At 45.8% G+C, this 17,883-nt stretch overlaps 1 protein-coding gene across 2 annotated transcripts in view; it reads right to left on the reverse strand.

Moving 5' to 3' along the window:
* The window catches only part of GNB5 (G protein subunit beta 5), a 26,136-nt gene continuing 8,253 nt past the window's right edge, over nt 1-17,883 (reverse strand). For both annotated transcript variants that reach the window (XM_038185050.2, XM_038185049.2), the window contains 10 exons: nt 17,275-17,411; nt 15,959-16,000; nt 15,256-15,332; nt 13,658-13,790; nt 9,548-9,691; nt 6,336-6,427; nt 6,134-6,182; nt 3,524-3,620; nt 2,332-2,498; nt 1-1,990 (listed from right to left, as the gene is read on the reverse strand). In XM_038185050.2, coding sequence (XP_038040978.1) covers nt 1,979-1,990; nt 2,332-2,498; nt 3,524-3,620; nt 6,134-6,182; nt 6,336-6,427; nt 9,548-9,691; nt 13,658-13,790; nt 15,256-15,332; nt 15,959-16,000; nt 17,275-17,411 — 950 coding nt within the window. In that variant the 3' untranslated portion in view covers nt 1-1,978. The remainder of the gene's footprint in view (nt 1,991-2,331; nt 2,499-3,523; nt 3,621-6,133; nt 6,183-6,335; nt 6,428-9,547; nt 9,692-13,657; nt 13,791-15,255; nt 15,333-15,958; nt 16,001-17,274; nt 17,412-17,883) is intronic.

The raw sequence follows: 17,883 nt of genomic DNA on the forward strand, positions 1-17,883 counted from the left end.
TTCTCAGTATGTAAAATACAATTTATTGTATTTAGGCCATTCATAAGTATCAACACAATGTAGTATGTTTGGAACAAGTATCTTACCAATAAATACTATCTAAACATTAATATTCATCTTTTGACCAAATGTGTACAGTGTATTGACTCGATATTGCACAGTGAGCTATCTATATATAACATTACAATTTCCATAGTGCATTCAGTTTGTTACAGGGATAGCTTGCCACAAATATTCCAAAGCAACAGAGCTTACTTTTCCAAGCAAAACCAACAGAAATTGCATTAGGGATTGAAGGCTGATACAAATGTCAGTGTTCTAATTTAACTGGTTATGGATTCATGGAACCTGATGTTTTTATGAACGAGGAGACTGTTTCTGGTACAACTTTATAAATCTGTATATATTTTTAAATCCTGTTTTAGAATAGAATGAGGATATTATCATCAAACTTACGTGAACAGCCAACTCCAGTGATTGCTTGTTTCATCTTGTTTCAATCTAAATATAAATCCTATCTTTGATCTTTTCAGAGATGCATCTTATCACTTGCATTTTGAAGGGCAGGCTGTGCAAACCCCCAGCATTACTCCAGCACTTCTCTCCTGTCAGTATAAGCAAAGGTGACATGCTCCAGTCTCAATCGTTCTCAATGTAGGAATGCAGATATAATTTTCAAATGGTTCTATAATTAACTCTGTCTCAGCTTTATCTGAATAAATCTTCTACAGCATCAGCTCTGCATGGGGATAGTCCTGCCAGCTGCTCCCTGATGGGCTTGCACTCTGGTGAGCCCAGTATTAAATGCTGGCAGGACTGTGGCTCTCAGCACGTCTTCAACAGCTTACTGTTTTTCATTCTCAAGTCCAGCTACTGCAGAACTGTCTCGCTTCAGTATGAGAGCTGTTAGAGTAAGGACTGTGCAGGTTGGCTTGTAAGGTTTGGCCTGCATTTGCTAGGACTTACACTGTTCTGATGTTGCAAAAGGATCTTTAAATGGAAATACACTGCCTTAAAGCACATTTAAGGCTACCTGCAAAAGCGGTGTGAATGGCTCAAAATGCAAGCGAGAATCGTGATCACAGAATGACTATGACTGACTTGGAAAAGATTTGACCATCAGTATAACGGTGGTTAGAGCTTAGCGTGTAGTATCCCTCAGTGCTTAGCATGTAGCATCCTTTAAGTAAAAGAAAATTCACTCACCAAGTGATACAATTAAAAATTTCTAAGAAACTACTGGTTAAATATTACCTCATGATTATGTAAATCATGTTTATATTCCTCATATTTGCAGTTTATTATATTGTATATATCTAGATTTTTTATATTCAGATAACAGAGATGAAATACTTATTTCTACCTAAAAAGACGGTAGGAAAAAATGGGGATTGAAAGGATTCTTTTTTTGTACAAAAAATACATTTTTATGACAACAGCCAGCAACTTCACAGTAGGGCCTCTACTTACTACCGAGGTTCAGAGGTTCAGTCGTCCATAAAGTATCCATGCCATCATAAAGTGTCAGAGTTGCTTTTCTTCCCACTTTTCAACACCAGAATTCAATGCACTACTATGGAATGCTTCCCAAGTCTTATGCTACACCCTGATAAAATCAGGAATCTTTTTTTTTTTTTTTTTGCTTTGAAAATGAACTCAAACCATGCAAATAAATACATAATGTGCACTGAAATACTCATTTCTATGATACAGATAACTTCAGAGAAAGGTCCCTTCATAATTAGCTAAACTAGTTCTAATAAAAGTAGATTCAAAACAGAATTAAAACCATTTCATTTTACTACAAGTTGATGTTTGCTACGTGTTCAAGCAGATTACATGTTCTATCTAGCTGTGTTAATCTGTGGGTTCGGTGTCGCTCTTCTGTAGTGTAGTGAATATCTGATTATTAGGGGGGTATTTTTATGATGTTTTCATAGTCCAGGTCTTCATTTGATTCTGCATACAGGATCTCACGTTAAGCCCAGATCTGCAGAAAGAAAATTGAACAATCATTTATTCAATTTGTTGACTGTTCCCTCAAATACTTCATTAAAATTTGGCAAGCAGTCAGATTAATGGCACAGATTATCAGCAGCAATGACATTTAACAAGCAAGTTCAAAATTCCCTCAACTTCAACAGTTCTTCTAGCCCTTTGTGGGGATTTTTTAATTTGAATTTTCTGTTCATGTTTTACACTGCAGGTTTTATATTCTCGTTAGTCCCTCCTAGAGTCGATTTTCCTGTAATAACCCTTCCCCCCCACTTCTTTTTTAAAAACAAGCAAACAAACCAGCAAGCACCCAAGCCAGGTGCTCCCAGTGCTTACTCGGAGAGTGTGGTCCCAGGACCCTGAGCAGAATGCCGTCCCGTCGGGAGACACCCGCAAGGTGCTGACACGATTTTCATGTCCAAACAGAATAGACACACGGGACCCTTTCAGCACATCCCAGACATTGATGGTGTAATCGTTATAACCCGCAAACAGCAGACGACCTACAAAGAGAATGAGAATTCAAAAATAAACTCTTAAGTGGGTAACATCTTTACTCCAGCAAGGGCTTTCTGCAGGACACTGAACTCCCTGTGAGCAGCAAACTTTCCCGTACTGGCATACACAGCTGCCCTCTGCGTACCGTGAGCCCTGGCCACTGCTTCCCCCAGACTTATGCTCCTGTTAGGCACACCTGCTTCACCTGCTTCACTGCTGAGTTATCCTTACTAAACGCTGAACTATTTATAAAATGAGTTAGTCGAAAACATAGCTAAAGTTGAGCTAAGTTATATAGAATCTGCTCGGACTTTAGAGACGGGATCAGTCCAAACCACATCAGACTGAACAGCACTTTAACGGCTTATCAAGGCTGATAATACTTTGCTTAGACTTTACTCAAGGAATTGAATACAAATGGCTGAACAATTAGTAGACAATTTGGTAATTAATTCGCAGTCCCCAGTGGGACAAGCTGTGGTGCCTGTGACATGCACAGAGAGAGACATGTGCCTGTGCCCTGGGCAGAGGGCAGCCACCCGCTCGTCCCCACGCAGGCTGACCGGAGGAGCAGGGGTGGAAGGCAGCAGAGGGAAGACCCAAGCTCACGTCTCTGCATCTGCAGGGAAATATGGTAATGGCTCCGTCTTTGTGATCCTTAACGTACTTTTACTATCTATTAATCATTTATTATCCTTTTATAAACTATTTATGTAAGCGCGCTTTATATCTGAGTTACACTTCATGTTTCCTTTGAAATGTTTTTAATCATTACTGTGAAGTTCTAGCCCAGCTGTAGTTAATAGCAAAATATCTGCGCCTTCATTATAGCCAGAAAAATGCTTTTCATTGCTACAATGAAGCAATAGCCAGCTAGATAATTTAAAGAGTAATTCATTTATTTATTTTACAGAGAATGATTTTGGTATCTAGTGCTGGTTTTGAAATGCTTTATCAAATTAAACTGACAAAATTTTATGGTATGCCACAAATCCCAACACCACAATAACCTTTGAAGTTCAGGTCTCACCACTGAGAGAGAAGTCCACACTGGATGCTCCAAAAATGATGCTCTCTTTGGAATAAATTGCTACTTCTCTGTCTGCACGAAGGTCATATAAACGACACTAGGATTAAAACAAAAACAACACGTGCCTCAGTAAAGCCTGCGGTCAATGGCTAGCTTTCACTGAAAAAATGAGAGCTGGAAGGACTGCCTGCAGCCTAGCAGGCATCACAGGAGATGGCTGCTTGGCTTCTTTCCTTTTGTTACTTTTGCCTGCTGTAACTGGGACTCCTCTGGAGGTTAACAGGCAACACCACAAGGCAGTTTTGTATAAACTGAGCAAAGAACTTGCTTTTCCAAACCTTTTCTCTAAGCCTTCTTTCTTTCCTGCTATAAAGGGAGAAGTGGTGGTGTTCGGACCATGGACACCTACTGAAATTTCTCCTGCTCTCAGCCTACTCTCTCAGTTCCCCACTGTGGTTTCCCGTGTGTTAGGGTATCCTGCTGCTTACTGACCGGCTGTGCATGGGGACACAGCTCCTAAGGACAACAGTTCAGCCGTAACTGGAGCCTTGGAGACACAGCTTTGGTAACACTGCCCACACAGCTCGGTGCTCACGGCAGTCCCATGGCAGGGGGAGCAGCCCAAATACTGCTCCTTGCTGTAATAAAGGAGAGCAAGCAGCCTGCTGTGGGTGTCTGAAAAAACGCATGAAAATAACTTAAGTGAAATGCTACACTTTCCTACAGATCTTTCATTTTCCTTTCTTATGGAAAATCCCCCATCACCTCTGCAATCTTGACTTCCTGTTTTTATCTATTGCCAGCATACTTCGGCTTGATTAACATGAAATAATGCATGGACAGACCGGACTTCGTTGCCATTCGGAATGGCAGCCTGTTAGTCCTGAAATCAAAATTTGAAACCACCTGAACTGAAAACCTTCCTTAATATGGTAAGCTTAAACAAACACTGGGCAGCTGGATTTGTTAATATTAACACTTTACCCATGAAAAAGGGCTGATATGCACGCCTGCACATAAAGGAGAGGCTGTTTCACTGGCAGGGCCGTGGGAAGCTGCAAGGTATGTGGAGCCCAGCCTGCCAGTGCTCCACACCGATGATTAATTCTATCAGACTGTCCCGATCGGGAGCCAGGGTCACCACAGGTGACAGCACTGCTGTGTGAGCATGCTTTTATGGCTTCCCTCCAGACAGTCAGAATTACGTGCTCCTCGAAATCCCTCAGCAGACGCATCAGGTCAAAGCACCCAGCGGCGTACCAGCCCCAACACTGCAAACCCCAGCCTCTCCACTTAAACAATGACAGAGACGGAAACTGCCAAAACCTCTGCCAAAATTACAAAGGTGGAATTTCCCATTCTCCTACTCAGGTCAGGGGCATCAGGAGCAGTTAACAGAGAAAAACAAAAAAAAAAACAAAAAAAAACGGGAGCCCAGAGCCTGTGGCACAGGGCATAAAAAGAGAGCACTCTCATTGGAATTTAATGATGGACAATTTCTCCTTTTCACTCTCTCAGCATCTCAAATGCTCACTGTACTGCACCCAAATGTGCAGAGACTTGCCACAGAAGTGGAGGTATACATTTAAAATAGCAGCTTGAGGGTCCCCACATCCAGTAAAGAAACAGGGAATGTTTCTATTGAGCTCAGGCAGTTTGGGAGTAGTCTCAAAACATGCTCCTAGGGCACAGTGCTTTAGAAAGGTTCATGGTCTTCACACAGCTCAGTATGTTTGAATAAGCCGGAGAAATAAGGTGCCAGGCGCCTCCTGAAGGTCTGCTCTTGAGTTACACACTGCCAGCTCAGCTCCTACAGGGCTGTGATACAGGCAGAGAGCATCGTCCCCCTGGTGACCCAGCAGCTGCAGTGAGACCCCGGCCACGCACATCAGAGGGGGCCTGAGGGCACCGGGAGGTAAGTGGCATCTTGCATGCAGTGTACAGACCAACACTACCTGTCAGTACGTACAGGCAGCATGTACTCTGCTAGCAGCTTGCTCAGAAGGTCCAGGAAGGGCTATTGTATCATCGAGCATGACCTGGATGCAGTGACTCATGGCAGTGAAAAGCGACAGTGACTCAGGCTGTCAGGGAGAAGAACATCCAGGGCCAACCTGGCGCTGGGCTCTCAGGATGCAGAGAGCTGCAGAGGCCGGCTGGCTGCACCTGCCCAGAGCCACACAGCCCACGGCACCTCCGCTGCCTGGGAGGTGCACATCTGTGCTCAGGCTGTCTTCGTGCCTTGCACTGTGCTGACAAGAACAGGGTTTATCTGGTTCCTCCCATACTGTGACCAACAACTACTCGAAGCCAAATCTCTTCCAGTAAGACAACTCATTTTGATCATGAAACTTCAAAACACAGAAAATAGTGTATTTGTACCTCATGTAGAAAACTTTGCAGAGGTGACCTACAAAGCATTAGATTTTTCCGATAGCACTATGTACGGTATTTAATATATATTATAATAAAGCATTATTGTTTTTTCAATACTGGTGTCAAAGGCCCAGGTTAGCCACTTAGAGACTTCTGAGAATATTTTTCCTTTTAGGAAAATAATACTTGGGAAGTAACAGAACTGCCCTAAATTATGTTGCTGAATTGACATACCGTAGCATCGTCTGAACCAGAGGCAAAAGCATCTCCACTTGGGTAATATCTGTGCATGAGTTTAAAAAAAAAAAAAAGAAAGAGAGAGAGAGAGACCAGGATACATTAATTACATTATTATTTGGATGAGGCCAAGCTTCAAAAATAGAACCAGTGCACGGCTCAACATCGCAAATGTGTCCTCTCCCACAAACATACTGACCTGACGCTGTTGATATCTGAATCATGGGTTTCAAATGACTGGATACACTGACCAGACCGCATATCCCAAACCATGGCTTTCTTGTCACATCCCTAACGAGACAAAAGGAATTTACTACATCAGAGCAAACAATGGCATTCATCCCCTGTGTACCTGCTGCACATTCACAGGGCTCTGAACGTTGCAGCTCCAACGAGGGTCAGCCAGCAAAGCAGCCCCAGGACCTGCCATACTGGTACAGCAGAACCCGGTGCAGCTGCAGGTTGGAGGGCTCAGCCATGGCAGTGCTGCCACGGGGAGCAGCAGGGGCAGCTGGAGGGGGGCCGCTGTGCTGACAGAGCGGGGTGATGTGCAGGCAGGCCCGTGCTGCACAGCACTCACAGCCCTGCTCTGCTCATGCTGCCCCTGTACCCGTGTCTGCAGTTCCCCCATGCCATGGAGCTGCATGACTGATTCACTGCCTTACCACTTTACATGCCTGATATAAAAAATTAACAACCAGCATTAAATGTTTTATGCTAAATGCTTTTCATACACCAAAACTGAAATAAATGTCTCTTGCCCATCCTCCCATCTGAGTTAACTCCTGCCACGGCTCAGCACCCACACGCTCAATGGCAGGGCTGGAATGAGGAAAGCAGCACACTTCAGCTCACTGTCAAGCTCTAACCTGCCCAAGCTGTGCTTTGAAAAGACGATTCAACTCTCGGGGCTTCCTGAGAGGAGCTCAGCACCTTGAATGCTCTGAGTGATGTGCTCAGCCCATTTAGCCTGCAATGTCCTCAGTGCAGGGACCACCTCATGCCTGCAGGGCCATGAGGCTGGTCCTGCTCTCAGCTGCAGTGTCTTGCTGCTGTAACAACTGTGGCAGCAGGAAAAAGAGCACGGACGTTTATTTTAAGCGTGATGTGAGATTTTAATAAACACGACCCTACCAGGGGGAAGGCAGTCAGTAAGCAGGCTCAGCTCCGGGGAAGGCTCAGCCTCTCTGAGCAGGTCCCTGTTGCCACCATGCCGTGCGGGATGCACAGCGCAGCCCAGGCAGCTGCTGCTCCTGCTGTGCTAGCACATGCTGCTCATCAAACCGTTCCACACATTGTTTATTTTTAAGCAAATATAATTGCTAGTTAAATTAAACAGTCTCTTCACGATTCAAGTCTCTCTTTTTGTTTGAAACTGTCTCATGAAATGAAATCCCAGATTTTTACTAATGATGTCATTATTTAAAAGAAGCAATGTTCCTTAGTACCAGCTCGTGGTTTCTGTGTAGGGGAAACCACACAGCAGAGAGAAAATTTTGGATTCAGCACATTTCCCCCTGAAGCCCAGCCACAGCCCAAGCCCAGCCCTTCACATTGCTTCCATGTGCACCATTCTTGCTGACCTCTCTGGGTGTTTGGGGACAAGACCAATCTGACAAGCTGGTGCTTTGACTCCTAAGGTTTGAAGGAGAAACCAGCAACCACCTGTGGAGAGATGCCCCCCGAGTGCTCTCCAACTCTCCCCAGGCAGCAGCGCTCCAAGGGTTCTGAGAACAAGAGCCTGGGACTCAGCCCCTGTGTTCAGCTAGATCTACAAAGCAGGCTGTGATTTTTAAGTAGTTAAATGCAGCAGCTCCCAGTCCAAATGCTGTTGCATTAGCACTGTTTATTTCAGCTCAAGATTACTGGACTGCATAGCCACATTACACAAGGAGTCTCTCCATGACACGGTACCGCCAGGCTGCACTGCTCTGGCTGTACCTGCAGTGACTCAGGAGAAGACAGACCTTCCCTGAAGTGGTGTTTTGCATTTGGTGAGTTAACTGAGACACTGTAAACACAGACATGCCCAAGCTGCTACACTAACACAAGTATGACATGTTCTCTTAGCAGCACCATAGCTGCTTGCGATTCTTTGCCCTATAATAAGCTGAGCTGTTCCCAGGGAGAATCAATCTGTCCTTTCTGGGAAGTGAGCTCGGTGGCAGGAAAGCCCGGGAGGAGTAAACGTGCTCAGATGGAATTAGCTTTCAGTCACGCTTCAGAGCAGCTGTGCTAGCTAGCAGCAAGCAAACTGGGCCAACATGCTAGGCTTTGCTCCTGATGGGCCAGCCAACTTTGATAAAAAGAGCCATAACTGAGGAGGTCGAGGTTTATTGTGTAGGGATAGGACTGTGACTCCAAGCACAACAAGTGGAATCCCCTAACCGATGTGCCCCTCTGGCACAAGGGCCGTTTCCAGCAGCAAGCACAGGGCTTAGAAACCAGGTACCTTCAGCAAAGTTACTGGCAGCAACCTGCCTCTGATAAAAGCTCATCTCCCAGCTCCTAACAGATCTTACCTGCAAACTTGACTCCTGATATGGAAACGACCAGCACCGCCTTGAACAGGAGCTGAGACCCTACCAGCTTATTTCTGGGCCTTGCCCAGCCTACCGTGTGACCATGGCTTGGCTGCCTGGGGACAGCAGTACCTCAGCAGCAGGACAAGATTTGGAAGATGTCCACAAAGCCCCAGATTCTGGTACTTTCCCAGAACCACTCCTGTGGCCCTGGTGAGGTTTGTGTGTTCTTCTGGGGCACGGTGGGGAGCAAGAAGCATTTGACTGACAGAGAAAAAAAAAGCCTCTGGCACCGCTGGAAAGCACGGGGGACTCAGCAACAGCTGAAGACGTGGCCACACCTCATCTCTTTGCACCAACTTGTTCGAGGGTCTAGCCAGCGCCCAAGCTACCCCCTGGTTTGTGGGGAGCGGCTGAGCAAGGCAGTGGCATGCACGTTATTCAGCGCCCCGCTCCAGTGCCCCGGCACTCCCTGCCCGGCTCCAGAGGGCTGGGCACCACGAAGGAGCCAGCGGCAGGAGGCTGGCTGCTGTGCCAGGCTCCCACCCACCGGGGCTCCCACCTCCGCCCACACCAGGAGCTCGGGCTCTAACCCCAAGCCCTTCCCTTCCCAGGAGAGGTGTTTTGATCTCGGGCTGGGTTGCTTTGGTGTGGGGTGGAATCTGCTAAATAAGCAGAACTGCAGTCAAACTGGCGGGGTGGGTTTGACCCCACAGACAGAGGTTTAATTTGCTCCAGCTTGGGAAACGTGCTTGCAGTGAGATGGTTGCACTGGGGCTCCCACTACATATTCCAACACTTCCTCAATAAGATCCTGAGCCTCCTGCTTTGCTGCTTTTTCCGTCCCGTTCTCCTTAATTTTAAATTATGATAGAAAGTTTCTGCTTACCCCTGAGACAAATGTATTTCCAGTTTCAGAAGGGGCCAGGTCCAGGCACAGCACGTCAGCTCCGTGACCATGGAAACTCTGCAGAAGCTGCCCGCTCTCAACATCCCAGAGAGCACAAGTCCCATCTCCACTTGCTGTTAAAATCTATGGCACATGGCAAGAAAAGTCACAACACAAAAATCAGCAGATGATCACAGAGATGATTACAACGAAACTGTCATCCTATACATACACCAAGGACAGCTTTAATTTCATGGGATATTATACAATAAATCAGTCATAAAAGCAATGCCATTCTAAGCAGAGTTTGTGGTTTCTGTTTTTTAAGCAAAGAAGTGAGAGTGGGGAGGAAAGGCATATCGACACAGCTGTACCTACACAGTGTTGCAGTAACGGTCAGTTTGGTGCAGAAGGGTTTAAAAATGGATGCCACCAGGGCTCTGCTGGTATTTCTAAATCCTCCAAAAAGGAGGTAGAACGTGACTGGTATTCCTGTCTGCTCCTGTATTTCACCCTATCCACATTTAGGCTGCTGGAATTCAAACTGTGCAAAGAACTGTTGGAGTTAAGTACGCCTGTTTTAGTACACCTGTAATACTTGTTTAACTCCTTAAGGGTTTGTTTTGTTTTGTTTTGTTTTGTTTTGTTTTCCCTGCTTCAAACAGCCAGGTTCAGCCCAATGAGTTGGGTTTAAGACATGGATTTTTTGAAAGGGCAGTGAGCCTGTCTAGACAGTTTTTTGACAAGTTCATCACGTCTCACTTTTCCAAAACCATTTATGTGCAAAATGACTTGAACATATACTGACCAAACACATCTCGTAGCTTCTCTCATCTGCCACAGCATTTGTAGAAAGCACATGTGATGGGTGCTTGTGATTGTGGCTAAATCCTGACGATGTTCAATTGTTCAGAATTTCCCCTTGGCACCCAAAGCTGTTATGCAATCACAAATTTTCTAGGTTGAATGGGTCCCTGTACACAGGCGTGGGAGAGACAAGGGTGAACAGAGAACAACGCAGGATACTCTGTTTCTGTGACCATACAAAGTCTTCGGCACGGATTATTCCCATGTTCAGTGGGGAAATGTAGGGGAATGCCAGTGGGTGGTTGGAAATCAAAAAGAAAATACTCTTCAAGAAGAAAGCGATCACAAAATCATGAAACCATTCTCAGAGTTGCATAAAAGATGAACACTGATCGTGCTTGACAGATGCTCCAAAAAACTCCTCCCAGAAACAGAGGTCTGCACAGCTGCAGAACAGCCCGTTCTGAACCCTGCCACAGAACACATGAATATTCTGAGATAATCACAGCTGAAGAAGGTCCTGAATTTTCTTTCTGATCTGCTTTTGAGCCTGTATCAATGAATTTCTCTATTCTATTTGTACTTGAATAGAGGAGTGAAAGTGCTGCGGATGAGGAAATGAAGCCTTCCAGCTCTGAGGATTTGCTCTTGTAATAGTATGGAAGAAAGGCGAAGGGAACAGGAGCAGCTAAAGGTGTAAGGGAAAGGTCTGTTGACAGCCTGGGGCTCCAGCTAATGCTTACAGCAAAATGTAATGGGCTCAAGTTCAGGGTATAGCTAGCAACAAAACCAACAAAACACATAAGGGAATTAAAAACCTTTGCTTTTAGACTCCGGCTTCCTCCATGAGGGGCTCTGGCAGCACTGGACAGGAATCCTCACCCAAAACCAAGAGGTGGTGCTTGCAAATGGCAGGGGACAGTGGGGACACGGCCCCGGCTCACCACGAGCGCAGGCCCCAGGGCTAGGAGCAGCAGTGCGGGCCTGCTCTCACCTCTGCCACCTCCATGGGCCACGTCCTGCTTCTCAGCTCTGCCACACCGGGAGTACGGCTGCCGGCCCCGTGCACAACACTTGAGATCCCAATTAGCTGCTGCTATTAATACACATGGAGCATCGTCATGTGGGGAGTGTAATCGCACTGCAGAGCTGTGGATACCTAATTTAGGAAGCGAGGCTCCTCAGGCTCTCTGTGTAACTGAGGGGGGGGGGGGCTCTCCCTGGCAAGACGTTGTGGGGCCACAGATAATTTCTGCAGGTCGCCCAGCCTGGCAGCTCAGTGCTCGCCTTGGACTGGGACGGAGACATGGCAAGGAGCACTGATGGGAACCCCGTCTTTCAGCACCCGTGCAGCCTGAGATTGGCTTTAATCAATGACCAAATAGCCCCAAATCCCCTCTCTCACTGGATGCCCCCAGACACACCAGGTCCTAAACTCTTTTTATGCCATTCATTGGGAAAACTGAGCTTTAGCTCAAGAGGGCAGCCAAAGCAGAACAGCAGCACCTGCAGCACTAGCACTGGGTGCTGGGTGTCGTGGGGGCTCTGGGCTTTGGGAGGTTTCTGCCGTGCCCTAAAGCTGCTCCAGGACAGGTGATGCAGCCAGGAGAGCAGAGCTGCTCAGCACTCACTGGGCAGGGCTGGGAAAGCCCCTGCAGCGTGCCTGCTGCACAGCGCACCCCCAGAGTTACAGAATAATTTTAATTCTCATGCCATTATCTTAAAGGAGAAAAGAAAAGAGATCTGGGATTCCGTAGTTTGCCCTACATAACAGTGTTGTACCAGAAGCTTAGCCAACCCACTTGCTTGCATTTGTTTAAGTAATGATACATAGTGCTATACATGATCACTTAAAAACATAAGCCTATCAATCACAAGAAAATTTCCTTTCAAAGTCTTCAGAAAAGTCTCAGAATATATAGTATGAATATAAGGTATGAACATAAAGCATCTTAATCCCCTGTATCTAACAGTAACACACTACGTTCAATACCAATGTAGTTTGCTGTATTCGATACGGAGAAAAAAGGACCCAACTTTGCCTTCTATTTTTACTACAAAAAATACATAACTGTTTTTTCCTTTCATAGGACTTACATCATGATGCATGTAGGTATGGACAAGAAAATGGAATACTGATTTCGTATCTCAACAAAACCATTCCACTTAATTTAGGCTCTGCTCTAATTATGCAAGGCTCCTGCACAGTAAGGTCAGGGCTCAGCCTGAGCCTGGGTACGTCCATGGCTTGTTTCCATGGCAATAGACTTGAATTAGCACCTCAGAGTCATTAGAGAAACCACAGAATGGCAAATAACAACATACTTGGGGGCATCTCATGTCTTGAAATAGAAGCAATCAGAGCTGGTATTTGCTCCAGAAGAGCTCCAAATACCTGAAAGAAGAGAACGAGGTATTCCCTTTCCAGCAGCTCTGCTGACAGAGTGCAATGAAAATGCTCCCTTCTGCCATTTATGTTGCTGCAGAGCTGCACTGAGCTACACTTAATTAAATTTGAAAAGCAGAGAGGACAAGTGGATTATCCTGGCTCCTCTCATCATCTTTCATATTCCTAGAGAAATGGGTGAGATACTCACTACAGAGGAAGACTGGCCTGGCCTCAGACGATCTGCATTTTGTTCTTGGCTTTGCCATCAGCTCCCACTGTGACCTTAAGAAATCACCGGCCCTCTGTGCTCCAGCCCCAAAGCTGTGAGACAGGGTTAGCACCACTCCTCTCCCTTGAGAGAACACACTGTGGCATGTATGGAAAAGGCTCACCCTGTGGGGCCATCCTCAAGTTCATATATGTCACTTGGTGGGAATAAAAATGCTACGAATTAAAGTAAACCTGGCTAGCTGTCCATCACAAAGCAGGTAAACAACACACACTCCAGCAGCTGACGTAGCACACACCCAACCTAGTCCTACCCAGACTGTATTAAAAAACAAAACAAAACAAAACAATTTATATTAGTTGGAGCTCCTAAAAGCACAAGCCAGCACAGACCCAGTGAGCAGAGAACATCCAGGGCACCAGCAAGCTCCCTCTGCAAAAGGGACAGGTCTTTGCAGGGTGCAAGCATGACAGCCTGGGCACGGGCTGTTACAGACATTTCCTTGCAGAAGCTTTTGCAGCACATTCATTGCCCCAGCAAGTTTTCCAGCAGCCCCTGCATGAGGCAGGACCTGGTCCCAAGTGCTGAAATGCCCCTGAAGCAAGGAAGGCTGCCTGCAGCGATAGGAGTGCAGCTCGTGTTAGGCTCTGCGGGACAGCGAGCAGCGGGGAGGGGATGCATTTACCTGCATGTCTGAGTTAGTGAAGCTGCAGGCAGACAGGTAGTTTGTATGCATTGCAACTGATTTCTTCTTTGCTGCCATATTCTCGTTTTTGTCAAATGTCAGAGGGTACACAGAACACTTGTTGTCCAGGCCACTAAAGGGTAATAATAGCAATAACAGAGAGAGAACTGGTTAAAACCGCAACGACAAAAGGCGAGTGGTGATAAGAAGGAAACCACCTGTCAGTGCTGCGCTGCCAAATTCTCACAAGTACCGGCTTCCCGGTATTGTGCTGTCCAGGATCTCCACACACAGGGAAGCCCCAGCTGCCTCACCAGGCTGGCTACGTTACAGCACTTGAACAGCTGAGGCTCAGCATTTTTTACCCTCATCTAGTTTATAAATGGCACTGAATGAAATCTCACGAAAGTATAAATTGGACGGTGCCATTGTCACCTCAGGGTTAATTTTTTGAACACAAACTGCCATTTTTCTGCTGACATCTGTCATTGTGAGTGTTCGTATTCAAAACCCCGTTATTTATATACCTTACCTCCTATGGAAGATATAGCATAGCAACCGGCGGATGTGAAGACAGGTCTTTTAGAAAAGTTTTGGAAAAAGGCAACAGAAATACTGTCCTCTGTAGCTGGTGTGTCCCTCCTGGACAGTTACACTAGCCAAAATGTGTCCCCTGGCCAGATGTGCCCACCCTGACCCTTTCCTAAAGCTGTGGTAGATCGGCCATGCCCTGGTCCCAGATTCCTGGCACTCCGCCAGCTGCTGTTTTTGTGCCCTCTATTAAGAGCACAGCATTAATCAACAGTATAACAGAAATAGAAAACTAGGTAGTGCCATGCATATATGCACTCCCTGTCTCTCTTACAAGAGATTTCTTGCCACTTTTCGAGTTACAGGAAAAACATACAATTTCCAGACTCCTCCTCTGCACACATTTACGGAGTCTGTGTCTTCTTTCCACATTTGCAGACTGCACAGTAAAGTCTCCTCTCCCTTTGTTTCTTTCTCTTGCCCCAAGCTTGTTTTGTCTGTCTGATCCACCCAGTCCATTTTTAAGGGATCTTTTGCCAACTCCTAATCTCTTTGTTTTCTCCCCTGCAAAAACTCATTTTTTTCAAACCTGAGCCCTCAGAAAAAAAATGGAGATTATCAAGGATGGGGTTACTTCCCTCCACTCTATCCTGGCAAGATCTACTCATGTGCTGGTAACCCTTAAAGACTAACCTTCTTCTCTACCTTTTAGAAGAAAGAGAGTAAAGTAAGCAGAGGGTTAAAAACTCTCTCCCTTAGAAGATATATCCAATATACACAACCAAACTGGAGCAGAGAACATGCATGCATGCAGAATTCCTAACCCATGATATAAATGCTGAAGGAGGATTATTTACCATGCTTATACAACAGATGTTATTGCACTGAAGTCAGTGGTGATAAAATGTATGAGCCATTACGGGACTAGGATCAGAGGCACTGAATGTAATCCTCCCATCCACGATCTTGACATGCAAGCTTCAAACTGTCAGCATCCACGAAGGCACCAGGAGACCACTGCAAACCAAGCCTCTCTGCGTAAACAGCTGAGGAAACTGGGAACTTACCCACAAGCAATGGCACATCCAGACGGGGCGTAGGCACATGCCATCACCCAGGTACACGGCATCGTCACTGCGTGTTCCTGAAACACAGCATCTCTTCAAAACTCAGACACCGCCATTCCTCTAACCCAGCAGAGCAGCAGGTGGGCAGCTACTCTGTCCCTGACACTTCCCTCCTTATTCACGAGCCCAGAGCATGTTTTATTGGGGTTACTTGGTGCTGTAAAAGGTCCCCAGTGTGGCACGTGCGGGTGTACACGCTCTTTTTTCTCAACTGTGTGGAGCAGGGTGAGAAAGGCAGCCTTGTCCAGGCTTGGAGAAGCAGCATGTGTGTTCAGAGTGAACACCATACCCAGAGGATCCCCAGTGCTCACACATGGCACCCATGGCACCTTGCACAGCTCTTACCGAGGGAGGACCTCCATTCTGTGGCCTGGTTTTGCTCCCAGCACAGGGGGCATCACACCATGGGATCGATATGCCCTGGAGACCACGATGAATACCAGTGCCCCGGTGGGGACTTTGCTCAGAGACAGGTCAAGAGAGATGGTTTGTCCTGGGCTATTTGCTTTGAGGTGCTGCTGGAGGTATGCAGGATATTCCATCACCCTCCTGCTGCCTCCTGTAAGTCCTCCAGCCCTCCAGCTTATCCCACTGTTGTTTGCCCTACACACAGAAATCTGACCTTTGCTGAAGTTTCACCTACCTTGTTGGTAGTGAAGGAATCCCACACAATCACCTTCCCGTCCTAAATGAAAGTACACAAACAGAGAGAGAGCTGTTAGCTTACTTCCCAGATGTAGAGAAAACTCTGCTGATCATTTCTATCCCGATTTGTTGTCTCATGCAATTTTTGTCTCCATTTTAGCAACATCACAATGATTGCAGTGGAGCACCAAGGAGACACTTCTCCATAGTGCTAGTTATTTCTTCCAACAGAAGAATAGCATATTGCCTTCTAACTGAGTTGACTGATGCTGGATTAAAAAACTGATTTTTTTTTTTAAAGGGTTTTCCCTAGTGTGTTTGTGAGAACTTCTTTCACCTGCAGCACACACCACAAAAAGGGCCCTCTTATGAAACCATTACTATTGAGCCCTCTCTTGCCTCCTTTCAGCCACAGCATTCTCTTCATTACAGTTCTTCAAAAAATAGAGAAATGCAAAAATGCATTACAGCTTCACTGTTTAGCTTTCTATCTACATACTGGCATTTTAACCACTTTAAAAATGTCACATTTATTATTTACACTTTGATTCTCCTTGCTGGAATCACCATGAATGGTTAAAAAGCCCCTCACAGTAACTGAAGGTGGCCTGCAATGCAGATTGCCTATTTTTATCCCTCTAGTGAGACCCCTGACAGATTTCTTATAAGTCAATGAACAGCTGCGAGATGCAGCAAGCTCACTCACTGCTATACTGGGCTCACGATGGACCAGGGAATCTAGAAGGTAATTATATTATTACCTCCTCCAGCTCACGAAACTGCTTGAGCAGGTGTTCGGACTGTTTCTCAAAATGCCCAAGTAAATGCAGTAGTTTTAGCAGGAGGTTTGAGGTTTTCAAGGTCGCACCAATCATACAGACTGCAGAAGAAATTTTTGTGCACAGAAATCTCTAGAAGAATCAACACTTCTTCCCTTCCCTTCTCCCAACTATTTTCTCTTAACGCTTAAGCTGAAATCATTCCTGAATATTGAATCTGTAAAGACCAAACCAATAAAGTGTCCAACGGGTTCAGATGACTTTTATTTTCTTTTGTAGTAGGGAATACAGGGAAAACCTGTATATGACCACAAAGGAAATATTTTTGATATTAGCTATGACACGTGTAGTGATGCTCAGAAACTTGGATTTGTGCTCTCTGAACAAATCTGTTGCCAATTAATTGCTTTAGGGGCATCTTGAAAACATTTACACTATACAAAGGTGTCACCTGAAAAGAGTAGTATGTAGTACAGCCAGAAGACTTGTATTAGCACTCAACAGTATTTCTGAAAACATCTGCCCAACAGCATACCTGGGAAGAGCTCACAATTCTTCTTTTGTCTTTGCACCAGTCCATACAGAGAACTTTATTTCCATGGCCCTTCAGCGTCCTCCTGGTCTTCATCACAAACTGGCCCAGTGCCTCCACACGCTCTGCCACCTGGTGAACTGCAAACAGCTGACGGTTAGAGAACCTTGCACTGAAGCTCTGCCACTGAAAGCTTTTATGTTCGTGAGTAATGTCACTTGTAGGAATTAATCCAAGAAACATGAGTCTATGGTGCAGGCCAACAAAGTCTGCTTCAGGGTTGGCAGGTGGTAAAACCAAGGTGGGCGGTGTATGAATATACCCACAGATAAAGATAGGTATGAATTCACTCAGGGCTTGAATTCCAGGGCAGTAGCAGCTGAAGCTCTTGCACATTATCACAGCCAAATATAACTGGAAAATCAATTACTCACCCCCCTTCCTCCCTCTTATTGGGAAATCCTCAATCTGACTGAGGCTTGAAAGCGTGGACAGCCTCCAGCCTAACACATAGCCTGAGGTACTCAGCAGAAGTGAAGATCACTGCTGGGTCTTGGAGGAACAAATCATACAAAAAGAGGGGATAACCATCAAATCTCTGAAGTTTTCACA

Source organism: Anas platyrhynchos, chromosome 11 (assembly GCF_047663525.1).
Source record: "Anas platyrhynchos isolate ZD024472 breed Pekin duck chromosome 11, IASCAAS_PekinDuck_T2T, whole genome shotgun sequence".
In the NCBI taxonomy this organism is placed as follows: domain Eukaryota; kingdom Metazoa; phylum Chordata; class Aves; order Anseriformes; family Anatidae; genus Anas; species Anas platyrhynchos.